The sequence below is a fragment of the Strongylocentrotus purpuratus genome, unplaced genomic scaffold, assembly GCF_000002235.5.
Source record: "Strongylocentrotus purpuratus isolate Spur 01 unplaced genomic scaffold, Spur_5.0 spur5_scaffold_16, whole genome shotgun sequence".
NCBI classification, from domain to species: Eukaryota; Metazoa; Echinodermata; class Echinoidea; order Camarodonta; family Strongylocentrotidae; genus Strongylocentrotus; species Strongylocentrotus purpuratus.
This window is the reverse complement of record NW_022145601.1, coordinates 32,040,470-32,061,731: the sequence shown is the minus strand read 5'-3', so window position 1 is coordinate 32,061,731 and position 21,262 is coordinate 32,040,470. Positions and strand designations below refer to the sequence as shown.

General features: G+C 38.7%; 2 protein-coding genes across 3 annotated transcripts; one reads left to right on the top strand and one right to left on the bottom strand.

Moving 5' to 3' along the window:
• Positions 1-1,631: 1,631 nt before the first annotated feature.
• On the top strand, positions 1,632-14,763 carry LOC587186 (kelch-like protein 14). Of its 2 annotated transcripts, none has more exons than XM_030987283.1 (3): positions 1,632-1,738; positions 12,218-12,990; positions 13,451-14,763. In XM_030987283.1, the coding sequence occupies exons 2-3, from the start codon at positions 12,287-12,289 to the stop codon at positions 14,676-14,678; spliced, it is 1,932 nt and encodes a 643-aa protein (XP_030843143.1). In that variant the 5' UTR covers positions 1,632-1,738; positions 12,218-12,286; the 3' UTR covers positions 14,679-14,763. The 2 variants fall into 2 exon arrangements, with proteins under 2 accessions (XP_030843143.1, XP_030843144.1); XM_030987284.1 differs by having other exon boundaries at positions 1,675-1,702.
• LOC105443205 (uncharacterized protein K02A2.6-like) lies at positions 7,543-11,565 on the bottom strand. Its single transcript, XM_011676134.2, has one exon. The coding sequence runs from the start codon at positions 11,563-11,565 to the stop codon at positions 7,543-7,545; it is 4,023 nt and encodes a 1,340-aa protein (XP_011674436.2).
• Positions 14,764-21,262: the final 6,499 nt, after the last annotated feature.

Here is a 21,262-nt window from a genome sequence, read left to right as displayed (position 1 = left end):
GTACCCCCTTTGGCCCCCCTGAATCCGATACTAGCATTAATCATGGAGTTACACTTTACTAACAGTGAAGCACAGTGGTCATGTGGATAAGACATCGCTTCACAATGCAGAATGTACTCGGTTCGAATCCCAGCTATGCCTTTCTACCTCGTTTTTTTTTAATCATTTTTTTCTTCATATTGATTTGTCCTTCTCTTTTTGTTTGTTTAGGGGACACACCCTCCTCCTCAACAAAGGAGTACAAGTAGTATATCAGCATTTTTTTAAAGTCATTAACATCAGAAAGTGTTAACATCTTGAACCGAACAAGTTAATAACAGTGAAGCACAGTGGTCATGTGGATAAGACATCGCTTCACAATGCAGATTTACTCGGTTTGATTCCCGGCTACGCCTTTCTACCTCGTTTTTTTTTGTTGTCATTTTGTCTTCATATTGATTTGTCTTTTTTTTTTTTTTTTGTTTAGGTGACACCCCCTCCTTCTCAACAAAGGAGTACAAGTAGTATATCAGCATTTTTTAAAAGTCATTAACATCAGATTGTGTTAACATCTTGAACCGAACAAGTTAATAACAGCGAAGCACAGTGGTCATGTGGATAAGACATCGCTTCACAATGCAGATTTACTCGGTTTGATTCCAGGCTATGCCTTTCTACCTCGTTTTTTTTTTAATCTTTTTTTTTTTTATATTGATTTGCCCTTTTCTACTTTTTGTTTAGGGGACACCCCCTCCTTCTCAACAAAGGAGTACAAGTAGTATATCAGCATTTTTTAAAAGTCATTAACATCAGAAAGTGTTAACATCATGAACTGAACAAGATAATAACAGTGAAGCACAGTGGTCATGTGGATAAGACATCGCTTCACAATGCAGATGTACTCGGTTCGATTCCCGGCTGTGCCTTTCTACCTCCTTTTTTTTGGTCATTTTTTTCTTCATATTAATTTGTCCTTCTCTTTTTTTTTTGTTAAGGGGACACCCCCTCTTCCTCAAAAAATGAAAAAAATTAGTTGATCAGCATTTTTTTTAAAGTCATTAACATTAGAAAGTGTTAACATCTTAAACCGAACAAGTTAATAAAAGTGAAGCACAGTGGTCATGTCGATAAGACATCTCTTCACAATGCAGATGTATCCAGTTCGATTCCCGGCTATGCCTTTCTCCTCGTATTTTTAATATTTTTTTCTTCTTCATATTGATTTGTCCTTCTCTTTTTTTTTGTTTAGGGGACACCCCCTCTTCCTCAAAAAAGGAGAAAAATTAGTTTATCAGCATATTTTTTTTAAGTAATTAACATCAGAATGTGTTAACATCTTGAACCGAACAAGTTAATAACAGCGAAGCACAGTGGTCATGTGGATAAGACATCGCTTCACAATGCAGATGTACTCGGTTTGATTCCCGGCTACGCCTTTCTACCTCGCGTTTTTTTTTCTTCATCTCTTTTTTTTTCTTTAGCGGACACCCCCTCCTCCTCAAAAAAGGAGTACAGGTAGTTTATCAGCATATTTTTTAACGTCATTAACATCAGAAAGTGTTAACATCTTGAACCGAACAAGTTAACAAACAAAAATTGGGGTGGTTATTCATCCTGTTTTACAGGCCCCCAAATTGTAAGTCGCCCTCTCTCGACGTAATTCAGTGTAGCTTATAATAATAGCAACGGATGACGCTTTCCGTTGGAATGTTTCATTGAGCGGGTATGTTTTACGCTTTTCACCCATTGCAGCTCATCTGTAAGTATTCTTATAAAAAAGTAATGATATTTAGTAAAATTCAAATGAATTCATACAGTTAATATTTTGTTAAAATGGGAGGGAGGCCTTCAAAATCTATCGTATCTACTTGTACGCATTGGCATTAGTTGTTAGGGCGTGTGCCCGACACGTTACATTCAGTGTATTGTTTGTCAATCGATGCCGTTCACTTTCGATTTCATGACTCATTCGGATTGCGGGGGTGGGGCACTTTATCTGCATCAGGATCAGTTTACCATGGAAGTGTGAGGTGATCCTGTTTGAACTTCCTGTCGTTTCATCGAGTGGTGCTTCATTCTATTTCTAACCTGAACTAGGGTCTAGTTTTGCTTGTATGATCGGTCGACGCACAGATTTAGATCTAGTCCATGCTGCATCTAAAGTAAAAAAAGTAATAAAAACAACGCGACCTAACTTCACGCACAGGGATTTACAGTTGATTTATCCAAAAATGTGATCCATCAAAAATAAGGTAATATATCATAATTTGCAAGTCAAGATATCATACAATCAGTTGGTACCACTTTTTATTTACAATTTTGAGGAAATCTGCTCTGAAATTGAAGATTTTCAGACCCTTATTGGTAAGTTGATATTTCGGAACTGACGAAAACGATTGCAAAATTTTGAGATCTTTTGTCAATATTTTCACAATTTCGAACCCAATTCCAAAGAAAATTTCATCTCTGGGTATTTTTATGTTCCTCTTCCTATTGGTGATATCAGTTTTTAGAAATCTTTATGATTTTTTTTAGAGAGCAAACTTAGGTCACATGCAAACTATGGTCACATCACCATATACAAATAACGTGCGGCCCAGCGTTCGTTAGTGGTGAATGCAGTGCACACAAGGTTTCTTTAGATTGGTGCCGCCTCAATGGCAATGTCAATATGTAATATTACGTCATACCACAGAGATTTTGACATGTCCTGCTTTAAACAGGTGACGCACTTCACATATACATGTACATGTACATGTAGGTGACGCACACTCGGCATTGCAAACACATAAAATAGAAAAATTAACGAACATCTCAGAATAAATTTCCACTACACTTTGTACCTTAGATATGACGAAAATGAGAATGGTTCAAACTTTAAAGTAAGACTTAAACTTAAGTGAAATACTTAATTAAAAATCATAATTTTGGTATCGAAAAAAACAGAAAATCGCAAGCTTCCTCCTCGCACAAATATCTTATAGCAAGGCAGCAAAAGCCATTAAGAAGGGCCCTTGTCGGTGCCAATTTAATAAAAGTGAGGCTGCAATTTGCAGAGATCGGATGAACGATTTGCGCGTGCGCTAATTAAGTTCTACGTGCTTCGGCTAATAATACATTGGTTTCACTTACCAGATTGAATGAATGACACGTTTAAGGGTCTTTTATGACGGTTTTGTGAGATGCTGCCCAAATAGTTTACTTTTTTAAAGATAAAGTCTAGTTCTGTTAAAAAACAGAAAATTAATTCTCACAGAATCAAACAAAACTTACACTGAATGTTCAAGATTACAAATAAATGATATGTGCCAAACAATTTTGGAATAAAATGTATACTGGCTGAGTAATGAGCATAGAAAGACAAGGAATTCAAGGTAGTACTAGCCCCGACACCATGTGTGTTGTCCCATATATAGATTTCTGTGTACAGTGCTTGTTACTTTACCAAGACTCGGCCAAATTTATAATGATTTTGATGACTCCAGAACCTTGCAGTGCACACCAATACTTACATTAAAATCATCCTCAACTTGTAAATAAATGTTGTTTCACTTTTTTCCCTTTCTAGTTCAGTAGTCATAATGGTTGTAGTACCATATAGACTCTTGAGTGACTTAGCTTTATAGTTCTAATATCAAATCTACAGTGCACATTGATTAGTGCCGTACGGAGGGGCATAGTAATATACATGTTTATTTGTGTACAGCATGAAGTTATACCCAGGTTAACTTGACAATGATTATTCCAACAACTCATGCCTGAGAAATATTTAAGCTGAGATAATTGAGTTGATTACACCAATCAGGTTCTGACCAGTAATAACGCAATTAGCATCCGTCAAAGTTAACAGCAGCGGACCTGCGCTATCCTTATCCACAATACATGTGCAAAAACATGAGATACAAAATTCATTAAGCGTGTTTCCACAGAAAAAAAGTGGAACACGGATTATCTTTTCCGGAATTGAAATACTGTGTCGCGGCGACACGGTATTAAAACAATCTGTTTTCACAGAGCGCAGCATTCCGAATCGCCCCAATTTCGTGTTCCAAGTCAGGCAAATGCTGTGTCAATCGGAAGTCAAGATTCAACCTTTGACCTCGATCGTGGATTCAGATCTACACAGGATTCCATGCTATTCTAGTGTGATGTACATTTTTCATTGTTACATACAGCGATATTAATTGTACAGTATGTACGCGTATTTCAAAGTATTTTTCACCAATCACGCTGCAGTGGTGATGGGGCTTCGTACGCTCTGATGACCCGCCAGACACGGTTTGTCGCTGCGTGTTTCCACAGCGAATTCACAGGGAGTTCGTTGGGATCGACACGTCAAGATCTACCTCCAGAGGTGGATCTGATAATCCGTATCTCGGTCGACTTGACCCGATATTACACGGTATTACATGAGTAATGCATATTTTGAATTTGACGTCAGCAGATTTTTGGAAAATTGATTGTATCTCTGTAAATATTGATCAATTTTCTTTCAAATTTGATATGTTCTAGCTGAGATTATTTTCTATTTTGACAATGGCATCATGGCGTATTTTTGCGATTAGAGGAAGCATGTACATTTTTCACATTTTGCGTGTATTCTCTATTGGACATGACTTTTTCTCAAAACTGGATTCTACATTCCCGTCTTTCGCGAGCAATATATCTCAATCGTTTTATCTTTGTTTACGCTGAGCTTTAAGGATGTTGTAGCTGAGACAATAAGCTATCACAAGTGTGCCCTTTATTTTTCGATCAGATGCCGGGATCATGCTCATATTTCACTTGCAAAGTGGGATTTGAGAATTCAATTTTCCCTTTACGTTTAATCGCTGTTGGAAATGTTTTGGTATATCGGTAACGCACTTGACTTCCGTCCTCGAGACCCCTGGTTCGAGTCTGGGCATCTCCAACAATTTTATTCTTCACTTTTTTTGTCTTTTTGACCTTTCACTGTACCGTCTCCTTTGAATATTAAATCATGTAGAATCGCAAATAATGTAATAAACAACCCTATTTACTTTATTGTATCCCTATTTTCACTTAATCCATTACTTTTTGCGTGTAATCCCTATAGGAGATGACTTTTTCTCAAATCTGGATTCTACATTCCTGTCTTTTGCGAGCAATATCGCCGTTATTTCTGCTTGATTTTTGTTGATTTTTTAGTATGTTGGTAGCTGAGACTATATGCTATCTCAATGTCCTCTCATTTTTCAATATGATGTCATGATGGTCTGTTGATGATGATGATCAACATCATCATCATCATCATCATCATCATCATCATCATGATCATCATCATCGTCATCATCATCATCATTAACATTATCATTAATATCATCATCTAACATTATCATTATCATCATCGTCATCATCATCACCATTACACTATCATGATCACCATCATGTTCATCATCATCATCATCATCATTGTTTACATGTCTATATAACTTCTCTCTTTCTCTATATAGTAAATATTCAAGTCTATAAGATTGAAGACAGACCACCTTATTCGTCAAAGTGACAAATTAAAATCTAGTTATTATTCATGAAATTGATGATTTAAAGTGGACCAGATTTCACTGCATCTTCACTTGATGTATCAATCTCTTCCACCAGAAATGTTTAGGACTACATGTAGGACAAAGCATTGCCACACCCAATAGTATAACAGCAACACATTACCCACTTGATCTATGTGATTAACCTGAATATGAAGACTTTTGATGGAAGTATGTAAATATGTCAAAAAAACTGCTGTCCTCTCCGAAACCAAAGAGACTATATATAGTCTCTTTGGTTTCGGAGAGGATGTAGATGGTAATCATAGTATCATTTCATCATTGTATAGTTGATTAACAGTACTGATAACGTGGAAAGGTATAAACACACAGTAAATGCAATTTAATGGATGGCAAGTCTTAATTCTTCCACATATACATTACATCATGGAATTATAGGGGGTGAAAGTAGGTTGTGAATGGATAGAATTAAAAAACCTCCCATCAAATAACAGGAAGATGTTAGATTGTAATACCCACCTCATGATGAATTAAAATTAGGCTAGCTTTTGTAAATCCATGCACTTTGTAGACTGTTATTACAGTCATATATCCATCTACTGATTATGGGTCGGAGAGGATATTTTGTTTGACACCTTCAAAATCAGTGTGAATATTAAACAAAAAAAGCACATTATCTATTGCACATGATAAAACAATGTTAGGTCTACTAATAACATAGGTTGGTTTCAAAATGTGGCTCTTCTTGAAGGAGTGCTGATAAAAAATGTCACTTTTTCGGAGAGGACACTTTTTGACACACCCCTGACAAACAAATTTGAAACGCGCATTTACCAAAACTGAGTAAGTGTGGGAAAAGTTAATATCATAATTTTGTAGGATATTAGTGACTCTTTTCAAGGAGGAAAAAATAATTCATTGAGTGCGGTCTTACTTTAAATTATAACGTTTTGAAAGGTAGTTGCTTGTTTCAAACAATTTCTTCGCTGTTGTAGGTTGATCTAACAGTGCCAAATAGTTGACCAAGGAAGATTTTCCTTGGCTGTTCATTGCGGTTTTCTTAAGGGCCATCAAAGTGAGTTTTTCTATTGTGTACCCTGATCGTAAAACAACCCTTAACTTGTTTGGGGGAATGTTCAACAAGGTGGAAGCCATATTGTCTTGCGGTCATCCATCTGTGAACTGACCACTGCTCTTCAATCGAATATTATGCAAGAAGCATAATGGAGGCACTTTATACTAAGCTCTTTATTCTTGGGCTAATAGCCTTCATCCTGAATAGAAGAGATTTTGATAGCTCCATTATAGTTCAAGACTGCACAACAAATCAAGTCTTTTCATCCACAACCAATTTCTTTATTGTTATGGTTTGTCCCTAATTACAAAGGCTGGAATAACTCACATGTGTACAAAGATGGCTGACATGAAGTGTGTGTCTTTATTCAGTCCTGTCGCCCTCTATCTGAATAGGCAGTACAGTGTTATAACTTGTAAGTCTCATAAACAAGATATTGTCACATCCTCCCCATTGTGGTTTTTACTGGGAGAGATGGATGGCCAACATTAGCCAAAATATAAATGTTGCCTGTTTTTTTTTTTTTTTTTTTTTTTTTTTTTTTTTTTTTTTTTAAAGGTTTGCCCCAAAAAACTGTTTGTGAGACTTTTACAAAATGTATCAGCATGCATGAATATAAAAAAGAATGTTAACAAAACAAAGTCCTTTAAGAATCACTACTTGATCCTTTTTTTTGAGTAGAATGAGTCCAAAAGTGTTCAGCTTTCCAAAGCAGCTCTCATTCTAATACGAAAGTCTAAATGATAGTCCATAGCAACGGTGTACCACGGTACTAACACCAAAAAAAAAAACATCATGTGGTTTTATAATTGCCTTATCAAAAATTTCAAGTCCAAAAAAGCAAAATCTTAACCAAAAATTTTCCAAAGTCAAGTTTTCAAAAAGTTTCAAACAAAGTTTGTTTTGTTTTGTTTTGTTTTGTTTTGTTTTGTTTTTTTTTTTTTCTCGTTGCTTTGTTTATCTTTAATATCTAACAAAGTCTTTCATGCTGCTTGGTTCATGACGTCGACGAGATGATCTTCTCAGCTCTGTTGGCTCTTGGTCATGTAGGCGGCTTGATGTCTGAGGTTGATCAGGCAAAGCAGCTGGTTGTAGGTCCTTGGTGTCATCAGGTCTAGAACGAGCCGCGTCATCGTTGACATCCGTCTCAATATCGGGTAGCGTAGGGATGGAAATCTCACTGTCTGGGGATTCCCTTGTTGCTCTAAGGTGCTCTCGGTTTCTCCGGTATGTATGTCCACCAGAGATCACCTCATAAGATCTCTCGTCTAGTTTCTGTAGGACTTTGGCCTTCTGCCAAATGTCGCGTCCTGGCTGGAATGGTTTCATGCGTACTGTATCACCATCCTCAAGAACAGGCAGCTCCTTGGTTCGCCTGTTGTAGTATTTTGCCTGTTTTGCTTGAATGAGTTTCATTTGTTTCATCTCATTCTTGCTGCTTCCTCTGGGCTGAAGGAGTGGGCGCATGGTAGGTGTCAGGGTCTTTGTGCGTCGTCCCAGAAACCTCTGTGCTGGACTGCTGTCCATACCCTGCGTTGGTGTATTCCTGATGTTCAAGAGGGCTAGATTCCTGCTGTCTCCTGTCTGTTTACATTTCTTCATCATCTTCTTGGCAGACTTGACGGCAGATTCAACTTTGCCATTACTCTTGCTGTTGTATGGGGAGATCGGATTGTATGTGATTCCCCATTCCTTGATGAAGGTGCCAAATTCCCGTGATGAGAACGGAGGACCATTGTCACTGATGATGATATCTGGAATGCCATATCTCCCAAAGTGGACCTTCAGTTTGTTTATCACAGATGTTGCAGTGCTTTTGTAAAGCTTGTCTATCTCCCAAAAGTTTGAGTGATAGCACACAGTGATAAGGTATGTGTCACCGTCGTAGTGAAAGAGATCCATTCCAATCTTTTCCCAGGGTCTATCAGGTATTTCGTGAGACATCAAAGGGAGCGCTGCTTGGGAGATTGAATGTTCCTGGCATGTCTCACATGTCTGAATGTACTCTGAGATCTCTTGATTCATTCTAGGCCAGTAGACAAGTTCTCTTGCTCTTCTGAGGGTTCCTTCGATACCACTGTGACCAACATGTAGATCATGTTTGATTTCAGCCCTCATCTGCTTAGGTATTACGAGACGTTCACCACGGAAGATAACACCATCACTGACAGTCAGTTCATCTCTGATGTTGAAGTATGGTGTGAGTTGCAATGAAAGCTGAGACTTGTGATCAGGCCATCCTTCGAGTATGGTGTCTTTCAACATTCTTAGAGTCTCATCAGCAGCTGTGTGTCTCCTTATCTCCTGAACCCTGTCATCGGGGAGCATCAGGTGTGTGATCGAGTTGACCACTTCAAACTCCTCTTGTCCTCCTTCATACGGTAGACATGAACGACTAAGGGGGTCGGCCAAGTGGTTCTCCTTTCCTTTCAGATACTTCACCTCGATGTTGTATGCCATGGCACGGAGGAGCATGCCTTGAAGCCTCTTCGGCGCCCTATCAAGGGGTTTCTTCACGATGCATTCTAGTGGCTTATGATCGCTGTAGACAGTCACCTCTCGTGCAAATGTGAACTGGTGCCACTTTTCTAGAGCAAACACGATGGCGAGCATCTCCTTTTCGATAACTGCGTATCTCGACTCTGCATCACTCAACGCACGACTAGCATAAGCAACAGGCTGACCATCTTGCATCATAGCAGCCCCAATTCCATGAGCGCTTGCATCGGCGTGGATGACCAAGGGCTTCTTTTGGTCATAGTACTTGAGCAGAGGTGCTTGGGTCAAGAGTTCTTTCACCTTCTTGAATGATTGCTCATGGATTTCATCCCATGTCCATGCAACATCTTTGTGGGTCAGGTCATTGATTGGCTGCAGAACTTCTGTGAGATGTGGTAAGTACCGAGATAAGTAGTTCACCATGCCACGGAGTCGATGTACGTCATCTCTACACTTGGGAGGATCCATTTCACGGATCGCCTTGACTTTTGAGGGGTCCACTTTCATTCCTCTGTTGGACACAACATGTCCGAGGAAGGTAAGTTCTGTGACTTTGAACTGGCATTTCTCCGCATTGAGAACGATGCCCAATTCCTGGCATCTCTTGAGCAGGCTTTCCAGTCGATCATCATGCTCCCGTTCACTAGAACCCCAGATAATGATGTCGTCGGCCACACAGCGGACTCCATCTAGGCCATCTAGCGCTTGGTGTAGACGTCTCTGAAAGATCTCGCTGCTCGCCTTTAGTCCAAAAGGAAGCCTCTTCCATTTGTACCTACCCCACGGTGTAGCAAATGTTGTGAGCAGGCTGGATTCCTCATCTAAGGGACAATGAAGATAGCCATTACGCAGGTCACACACAGAAAAGGTAGAGGCATCAGTTAGTGAGGGTAGAATGTCATCTAGCACTGGAAGGGGGAAGTGTTCCCTTTTCAATGCCACATTCAAAGGTCGTGGGTCCAGGCACAGACGAACCTTGCCCGATTTCCGTGTCGCTACCGAAAGTTGGCTCACCCAGTCCGTAGGATCAGTGATGACGTCTATGACCCCTTTTCTCTCTAGCTCATCCAGTTCAGCCTTGACAGTATCTTTCAAGGATTCAGGAATGGTCCTAGCAGGTCGAATACTGGGCTTTACATTGTCGTCAAGGTAGAGATGGACTGGGTCTCCCGGGAGTGTGCCAATCTTGGAGGATGAGAAGACGTCGGGATACTCTGCAAGATCCTTTGAAGTCGCAACATATATCTGTTCAAAGTTATCATAATTGATTGTGATGAGGTTCATCTTCTCTGCTGCCTTCTTGCTCAGGAGAGGAGTCAGGTTCTCTTTAACCACCACGTAATCAACAACATATTTCTTGTTATTAACAGGATTCCTCGTCTTAATCTTGCACTTTCCTACTGCAGTGACTGTTGATTTGTTCCACATTTGAAGCTGCACTGCTTCCTTTCTTATGTCGTTGTGAGCAACAACATACTTCTGTGGGAGTAGACTCACTGTAGCACCACAGTCCACTTGGAATTCAACCTCTGTGTCGTTGAGCAGCATTTTGCAGAAAACAGGACGATTGTTGGCATCAACCGCATTGATATTCTGTACGGTGACAGAGCTAATGCTCTCACCTGACGACGAGCTAGAATCATCATCCACGCAGTGTATGGTTGAAGCTCTGCAAACCTCAGATCCTTTGAAATGGTTCTTTTGCTTGCATGCCATGCATGTGCGGCCCCAAGCAGGGCACTTCTCCTTCTTCATTTCATGCATTTTGCAGCAAAATTTGCAACGTTTTGGGTCAGTTGCATCCTTCAGTTTACCACTGCTCTTGCCAGGCCTTTTAGAGTAATGAGATGCACCAGTGCTGACCTTCTTGTAGACCTTGTAGACTACCTCCTCATTCTTGAGAGCTTTCATCTGCAATGACGCCGCTTCTACAGCTTTGCATATGTCAATGGCTTTGGACAGAGTGAGGTCTGGGATTCCCATCATTTTCTCCCGCATGCTGTCATCTGACACACCTAATAACAGTCTGTCCATCAGTAGCTTGTCCTTCATACATTCACAAAAACCACATGACTTGCTCATGGTTCTCAGCACAGTGACGTATTGTTCAATGTTCTCCCCTTCCTGATTCCTGCGATTAAATTTGAACCGCTCAAAAAATTCCTTTCTTTCTCCAAGAAAGTGGGAATCCAGCTTCTCCAGGATAAGATGACACTTTTTGCTGTCTTCATCACTGGCAAACTTCATGCCATTGTAGATTCTTACTCCATCCGGTCCAATACTATGAAGGAGCAGAGCAGTTTGGTATTCCTCAGGTTGAGAAGATAGATTTGTGAGCACACAGTAGTTGTCCCACATCTGTTTCCACATCTTCCATCCCTCAATCGCATCTCCATCAGATACCCTCAGGTGAGCAGGAGGGTTTATGTTCGGCCTTTTGAACACATTACTGGCCACATCACTACTATCACTTCGCTCATCAGGCATCTTGACTATTATATAAGCACAAGCACAGTAGAGAAAATCACAAGCTTACCGTAGTCGTAGAACAGTGACAACAGCTGTGCAGTCACTCACACAAAGTTAAGCATGTGGGGCCACCGTAGAAAACTTCAGTTCGATTTGCACATTTGACCTTCCAAGTACAGCTTAGATAAGCTAACAAATTGTGTGAAGTCCTTGGTAAATCATGGCAAGACTTCCAATGAGTGGGTTACAAACACCAGCTGCCACCAGGTTATGGTTTGTCCCTAATTACAAAGGCTGGAATAACTCACATGTGTACAAAGATGGCTGACATGAAGTGTGTGTCTTTATTCAGTCCTGTCGCCCTCTATCTGAATAGGCAGTACAGTGTTATAACTTGTAAGTCTCATAAACAAGATATTGTCACATTTATGTTCAGTGCCTTGCAAAATGTTGGAAAGAATTGTTGCTTCCCATCTACTTAAACATTCTAATATGTATGGTATCATACCATTATCTCAACATGCTTTTATGGCAAAACGCTCTTAATTTTTCATCATATTGAATTGCGTAATGCAGGTGAGACCGCCGAGAGCGTTTCCCTTGTTTGTTTACCATAATTCCTGAGTACATTTAAGTATACATTGTTTCTATATTTATTTTATTTCTCCAGGTCTTGAAATCATCCTTCAAGTTGTTATGAAGTACAGGAAGTAGCCGTTCACTTTTCAAGAACCACAAAATGGCCGCTGCACGTGTTGCGATGAACAACAATTTCAGCATGCAGAAGCCCATTAGACCAGAGCCTCATCGAAGTCAAGCTCCAGCGCCAAGCAGACAGTATCAATGTTCTGAGCACAGTAATGACATTCTCAACCAACTCCATCAGCTGTGGAAGCAACGTATCCTGTGCGACGGGAACATCATAGCCAATGGGAACCACTTTGCCGTCCACCGCGCCGTCCTTGCATCCTGCAGCGAGTACTTCAGGGCCATATACCTTGAGAACGACAATGTCCGTGACGTCCAACTCCACAGTAACATCTCCAAGGAGAGCCTGGAGCTGCTCCTGCACTACGCTTACACATCCCAGATAGAGCTCACCCTGGAGAATGTCCACAAGGTTGTGAGCGGAGCCGTCCAGTTGAAGATGAAGCGTGTCATCAACATCTGCAGCCAGTACCTGACGTCGGTCCTGGCCGTGGAGAACTGCATCGGGATCCTCCACCTCTCCAGGAAGTTTGGGTTCAAGGAGCTGGAGCAGGATGTGCATGAGTTTATTGTGGATAATTTCTTGATTGTAGCTGAGAGACCAGAGTTCCAGTCCCTCAAGTATGATGATATGTGCTTTTTCCTGAAGCAAGATCGCATGGCCATCGGATCTGAATTTGAGTTGTTTGGAATCGCAGCCAGGTGGATCAATCATGACAAGCAGACAAGATTCAGGTACATATATTCAAATGTATAGGATTTAAGTGTAATGGAGGGTTTAGTTAAAGTAAAAGGTCAACAAGCATGGATTTAAGTAACTTTTCAATTTGGCTACACATACAGTATGAGCATAGAATACAACTGATTAAAGTTAGTATTGAAATGCCTGCGTGTTTGAGAAAGCGCAAGTTTATTGATGATTTTCCAAAAATTATCGTGTTGTGGCTAATTCACTGATACAAATTTAGTTTCTGTGTAAAATTGTTTTTATAAAGAATTACTATTCATGGCAAACATGCACCTGAATTTCAAATAACAAAAAAAAGAGTGTATTTCTACAGGTAAACAGATATTGTAAGCCTTACATATTTTCCTCTTGCTTTCTGGATTTTCTGTACAAAATGATTGAGGTGTTAAAGATTGTGTAATTAATTCAATTTTTTTCAATTCATATCCAATATTGCTTATGTGACAGACATGCAGCTCAGCTGATGAAGCACATTCGCTTCCCGTTGATCTCAAGCGACGACTTGGTGGAGCATGTCCAGTCACATGGCTTCATGATGCAAGATCAGTCATGCCATAGGTTCCTGATAGAGGCCTTGAACTACCACCTGGTGCCTCATCGCCAGCCTGCCTTGCAGACCCCTCGCACCCGCATCAGGTCGACCAAGGAAGCAATAGTGTCCATCGGGGGTGAACTGCCACATCACAAGGTGAGTAACCAGGTCCTGGCTATGGATGAACTCCACAGTGGCTGGAAGGAACTCTCTAGGATGCCTCTGAAGAGGGTCGATCATTGCGTGGTGGTGCTCAATCACTTCGTCTATGTCGTAGGTGGGCAGGTAACCTTGAACTCTAATGGCAAGGAGAGCATCGGAACGGTTCACCGGTACGACCCAAGGTTCAACAAGTGGCTCCAGATGTGTCCTATGCAACAGAGAAGAGCTTTCTTCTATCTGGCAGGGCTTGGAAGCAGCTTGGTAGCTGTTGGGGGAAAGAATGAACAGGGTGCTTTGGCTTCAGTCGAGATGTTCAACCCAACTGAGAACAGTTGGAAGTATGTGCATCGCTTGGATGAACCAACGTATGCCATGTCTGGAACTGTGGTAGATGGCAACCTGTTTATCACCGGAGGATTCGCCACGCACAACTTCAGTCAGATGTGCTACATGTACAACCATGAGATTGACCACTGGATTCCTAAATGCCAAATGAACATTGCTCGGGGGTTCCACATGAGTTGCACCCTACGTGACATGATGTATGTTATGGGTGGGAACCATCTGAATTCCTACGGAGATCGGGTGGATGTCATGGGAGTGGAGCAATACAACCCTCGGGAAGACACATGGATCACCATGTCACCGATGCTGACAGGTCTGAGTATGGCAGGCTGCACGACGACAGAGGACAAGAAGATCTACGTGGTTGGGGGCTACAATGGTCTGGGCCGGCAGCGTGAGAAGGACATTCATTGCTACAATGTAGATGCTGACGAGTGGGATGTTGTCGCAGAGCTTCCGGATTCAAGTTTAAGGATGTCCTGCTGTACGCTGACTCTTCCTAATAGCTTCTTTAACGCATCACCTCCTAACGGTGACTCCTTGTCCACTTCAGACTCCCATTTCACATCTGTCTCACAGCTAAATGAGAACTTCTCTGCCATCAGTACCAGTGCAAGCACTGTCTTTATGAGGTAACACAAACATCTAGGTGAATACTGACGATGGTCAGCCAATTAAACATTCCATTAGCCCATCAGTACTCAGTTGTAGAGAAGAGTATCATGATTTCAAAAGAAGTAATCAGTATGCAAGTTTGACACCACGATACCATAAGTCAGGACCTGGAGGGTCAGAATGACGAGTATGCCATGGAGGTGTCGTGGTAGAGTGGATACGTCACCGGACTGTGGACCAGAAGGTTCACAGTTCAAATCACCCAGGCGATGTAAGTGAGTACCTGGCAGGAATTAATTCTTTGAAATGTCAGAGCACCATCATGGCAGCCATGCTAAAGCCGGGTAATAATTGCAGAGCGCCAAGAGTGTCAAGTCTGACAGACATGAGTGCTATACAAGAACAAGAACCCACTATTATTATAATATGAATTCAGTGGATGTGAATAAACCATCTCTAATTGGGTTTTTGTCTGTACAAGTACATTGTACATCATGGATGTTGGCAGCATTCAGTATTCAGTAGCTTTAGGTGTTGGGAAACTTACATTTGATGAAAAACATTTCCAGCTTTACGATTATCATAATAAGCTTGACAACAGTAACTAAAATTATCTGCAAATGCAAGCCTGTAAAAAAAAAAATAATAATAATAATTCTGTTACTCTGTTCTTGTATTACACTCATATCACATTATGGTAGTCAGGATAATTTACAAAAAAAGAAGATAATATTTAGCCCTCCAAAGGCTACTTTATAGAATGAAGTCAAAATAACAAAGAAGCAATCTTAAAGTAACATACTTTTGACTTAGGTGGTTGCAAGGTGGTTCTCTCATAAAAAAAAAGAACAAATATAAATTGAATTGACTGCCACATAATAAGAAATATTCTAGTACCGGGTAGTCAGGATAATGTGCAGGGGGTGTTTCACAAGATCCTTAGTTGAACTTATCTCTAAGTTGGACTTAACAATTATGGAAAGCCATTATTCTATGAAAATGTTTTGTAAAAGTTATTTTAAAAGGCATAAAATGTGAATTCAAATCATTCATATTTTCTATTATCAAGGATATTTAATGGTCTTGATGTGGAATTTGTTAAAATTCAAAAATATTTGAATTTTCACTATTGAATATATTTTATTTTAAGGCTACAAATAGCTCTCCATAATTTTTAAGTCCAACTTAGAGTTCAGTTTGACTGAGGATCTTTGTGAAACACCTCACAGGTACACATGATGAGTTATGTTGTAGCATTGCTGTTCTATGGGAGGACTGGTTGGGGTTTCATTTCATTTTTACTTTCCAGCTAATGACTGATGTTATAGAATATTATGAATTGAAGTTTGTATACTTTACATTGTACATTGTATCTTGTAAATGTATAAGTTTGACGTGGATGTGAGTGTTAACTGTTAAGTCATCTCAATTTTGTTTTAAATATAGAAGTGTATTTTCCTTAAAATAATGCACAGTGTTGGTGAAAGGCATATAACCAGTATATGCCATTATACACTCCTTTTAAGATAGAGTTGATTCTCATATGTCTTGCAATGGATGATATGTTAATTAAATCTTTGTCTTTCACCAACCCTGTGTATTACATGTACTGTACATTATACTTGTACCTTTGGGTGAATATGATATACAGTCTAACCTGTTTTTAAGTGACCAACTGTCTTCAAAGACCACCTGTCTACGAATACCACATTTTTTGTTTAAAAATACTACATTTGTTGTTTCCCTTGAAAATGGTTTCTCATTGAAACATGTATTAAAGGAACCTGTCTACAAAGACCAGCTGTCTACAAAGACCACTTTTTGTGTTTCCATTGGGCGGTCACTGTAGACAGGTTTGACTGTATGTGTGTATTTATGATTAGAGAATGTCTCTGTTGTATATGTTTGTGTGCGGTTTACATGAATTCATGCATAATATCATGTAAAACTCAAGTCGAAAATTATTACTGAATATTGCAATATTTGCATAAGTTTAATTTAAGTAATTTTTCTTGCAATACAAGTCATGCAAAATGATTATCCCCAAAGTCATCAGCCAGCAAATTATGTTTTTAACAACATGAGGCTTTTCTCCTTAATTCCCATTCTACCTAGTGTAGTTCAAATGCAAATACCGGTAAATGAAATGAGGACCTGGTTACGGCTGATACAAGTGCAAAGATTTTCCTTTGTCATTTTTTTTTTTTTTTTTTTTTTTTTAATAAATATTTTTCAATTCAATTCAGAAGACTTTATTTCCGTTAAAAAGCCAACAAATATATACATGTGATGAAGTACAGACATTTAATGTACATGTACAGGTATATGTTGCAAAAGACATTTTGACATTGTGTATGTTCTCCCATGATTATGACTTTCAGAACCTGACTTTGAAGAAAACTTTCTGCAAAAGTAATAATGCAAGAAGCTGACATTTGTGTTCCTAAAACACATGTTTAGCATACATTAACATGGGCTATACAGGTACATTCTAATAATATAGTTATGAATTTGAAATATAACACCTTGACTTTGTATTAACCTTGTCTTTCTCTACTAAATATTTGTGCATTAAAGTGTGTTGCAATAGTGTGTTCTTTCTTATAATTCGAGTGCAACTGGGTAACTTATATTATATCTAAAATCTTCTACATGTGCATGCCTGATATATCTACCGCTAGATCATTATTTTAAAGAATTACTGTACATGTACATGTAGGCCTGTATATTCCAATTACTGTTGTACATTTCAAATTGTGTAAATTTTCTTTGCATTTGATGAGACGTTTGTGCTTTCACGAATTATTTTATATTCTTTCCTACAGTACAATGTGTGTACTACCAGTACTGTGTTGTGGTGTCAGTATTATCAGGCTGACATACTTGTTTCACAAGAGCTCACTACTTACATGTAAATGGCTGAACTACATGTAACCGTAGGTACCCACTATTGTTAAAGGTAAAGACCAGTTTTGGAAACGCCCCCCCCCCCTCTCAAAAAATGAAATAAAAGCTCTCATTACTAATCATGTGAAAGAATATGTTTTGACTAATATGTGATGATACAATTTTTGCCTAGAAACTGCCCACTAATTGACATATTTGGTCAATTATTATATCTATTTGGACCTGATAGATATCGTGCACGTGTTGCGCTTAGTCCCATATACATCTTTCTGGCTACAGTGCTTATAATTTTACCAAGACTGGGCCAAATTTCTTATCATTTTGATGATTCCAGAACCTTGCTGTACACACCAATACTTATATGCTAGATGATCAACCTTTTCTGATTGATTCCACAACGTTTCTTTCACAATTAATGCAATCGCATGACCATAATTGGTCTTTATAGTTAAACAAAATATTGTATGTTCAGAGCCAGATCCTGTGTTTAGGTATACAAGTTTGTGTTTGTGTTGTGTTAAACAAATATATGTAGTATACTGTAGATCTACATTGGATCTATTGTTTGTTTGTTTTTGTTGTGATAGCAATTAGAAATTAAGCAGGAAATATTCTATCCATTGTTCTTATCTGCTTACTGTGAGAGAGAGAGAGAGAGAGAGAGAGAGAGAGAGAGTGGATTTTATGTAATTACGGTGCATGTAGATGATGTACATGAAAAATCATGTTGAGTGTAATTTCAAACAAATTAAAAGCCAGGGCTGTATTGTTTAAGCATCCCAACATAACATTCTCAATAATTGAATATTGATGCATCAATGTTTGTGCGCTAATGATTTATATATCGAATATATGAAAGTCCAAGGCCTCTGATAAATGAGGGAAAGGTGTTTTGATGATGCAACGTAGGATAAAACGATGAAATGTTATCAGGCTCGTTTACCCCCCCCCCCCCCCCCCCCACATAATCCTTGTAGTAATAATCGTATAAATGACACAATTATGGGATAGCGTACATGTACATTTACATGTAAATGTCATTGTTCCCTTTCTCTTTTTCTTTCATATTTTTTCTCGTGATTATTATTTTTCTTCCAGTCATTATTTCCTGTTCTAAAAAGAATTTGCCTTTCTTCTTTTTGTCATCTTTTTACCTCTTTTATTTTTGTTTCTTTGTCTCTTTTAATGAACAAAAAACGTTTCCCTTGTTTTGATTGGTGTTCATTATTTGTAAAATATAGATACATGTTATGTTTGATATGTTAACATGATATGGTCAAGATGTTACGATTGATTTTCAAAAAGAATTATGTAAATAAACATCCAATGATTTGAATTAAATAAAATATGAATATGGCTGAACATTGATTGTAGTTATTACGGAAATCACTTTATTTGTACGCAGTCTTTATGTCATACGAATTATGTACATATCCAACTTTTATTCATAACATTACAACACTTATGTCTTCTATGTAGCAATAACGGCAAATTATTTCTATATTAACATTGAAATTACGCAAAGTCCATTTCACTTTTGTTTCTCAAGTCATTTGAATTAAGTTTATTTAATTTGAATTAATGCAAGCATAGTTCATATTGAGGTAATGTAAAAATACCACCACCACCGCCAATAACAACTACAATAAGGAAAGAAAGAATGAATGGATGAATGAAACATTAAACAAAATGTAGGGAATAAAGATTAACTTTTGCTTTAAATCTGCGAGTCAGGACTCAACGATCATTAATATTGCAACACCTCAGTTAAAGCAGTTATTTGAATTTTAAGAGTTCATGTTGAAATGTCAATCCGAAAGGTCATTACAAATAATGATATAATTATGCCGGGATTATGATAACTGGATAGAATAAACCAATTTCGTAATGTAATCAAAATTAAAATGCACAAGTCTTTTTGAATGAAATAATTACGAATATCGTCTATTTATTTTCGATTACTCCCCTAGTGAATCTATGATTTTTCAGTTAATTCGTTCACTGATACGAATTTAACTACTCGTAATTAAAAAAAAAATGTAATATTAAAATAAATGTGCCTTTGCTAAATGACGGGCTTTTACAATGGAGGCCTACCCTTCTATTTTCAGGGCTATGCTTTGTTCATACATTCTTAGACAAAATTCAAGAATACTAAATTATATTTACATGGATTTATTACTCACAACCCATTTAATCGCAGGGGCGGCCGCCCCTATCATTTTCAAAAAAAGGAAGAGAAGGAGAAAGAGAAAAAGGAGAAGAAAAGAAAAGGAAGGGGAAGAGAAGGGGGAAGGTCAGGAGAAGAGAACTATAATATGTAAATATGTATGACGTAAGGGATGGCGGGGGAGAGGGAAAAGAAAAAAATAAAGAAAAAGAGAGAAAAAGCACAAAATGTACAGTAATTGACGGAAACATTTGGAGTTTTTCTTCATTCTTCACAATGTTTATTTCATGACAATCCGAACACGAGGGTTCACCTTGAGACAATGCAATAGGTACTTTTAGATTGAGTGGACGAGAACGGCGTGAACGTCCACTGACCATGCGTGTCATGGCAAGTCGTTTTAACATATATTCCTATATATTCCTTGATATCAAGAAATGATTTTCTGTTGTATGGCAATGGTAATTCTTGATATCAAGAAATGGAATACTAGCAAGGATCTATGGAAGTCATCCTAATCCAGATACAGAAGCGTCATTATTACATTCACATTACCGGCAGTTCAAACATTGGTTGACGACGAAGAACCTTCCACCAACTGAAACAAAAATCAAATTAATCCCTTGCATCTCCTAAACTGCATGGCCTATTGTTCAATGGAAACGACATATTCATCTATAACAACCCTTCTAAAAATTATGGTCACATTCACACTTACGAGTGTTTCTGCTAAGCATTCATTTAGTGAGCTTCGATTGCTGAAAACGTTCTTGGATTGAGATCAACACCCCCCCCCCCCCACCCAGTGTTACAGTATTTAGGATACGCATATGCGTGTTTCCAGCGACCCCCCCTTTTTTCAGCAAAAGTCCGGTGTGTAAAGTCAATATATATTTTTTTTCAATAGTTTTTAAATTTTATTTCAAACAATACAAATTAATTTTAGAAATAAAAACCAGTCGTTTTTCTTTGACATGAATTCAAAACATTTTCATTACATAGATTATATACAATACAGGTCGACCATTTTCTTTTGTTGTACGAGCCTTTTTCAGCACACCCCCCCCCCCCCTTTCAGCAAAAATCCGGTGTGTAAAGTCAATACGGGTAGACCTTTTTCTTGTGTTACGAGCCGGAGAGTTTGGGAACACGCATGGTATCCCTCCGTTCACGGAGTGGGGGGGGGGGGGGTGTCAACAATGACCCAAGATTGTTTGTCTTCACTTCTGGTCATCAATTTAAACAGAGATGTTGATATAGATATAAGCAAAGTGATTGACGCATTTGCCCGAAAACATACCTGTAAATTGGAGTTCCTTTTGACAGAAGAAAATTAAAAGTAGTGCATGTTCGTGATGCTGTAAGTAGTATTTCCCATCATTAAAGGTAAGCCAGCCTACATTTGAATTGAGCTTGTTCTTGTTAGTTAAACTTAAGACTGTTTTCTTTTTAATTTGGCAAAAGGAATGCACCAAATTGAGCCATTGGGCATCAATTTTCAAAAGAATCTTCAACTTCTGAGGGGGGC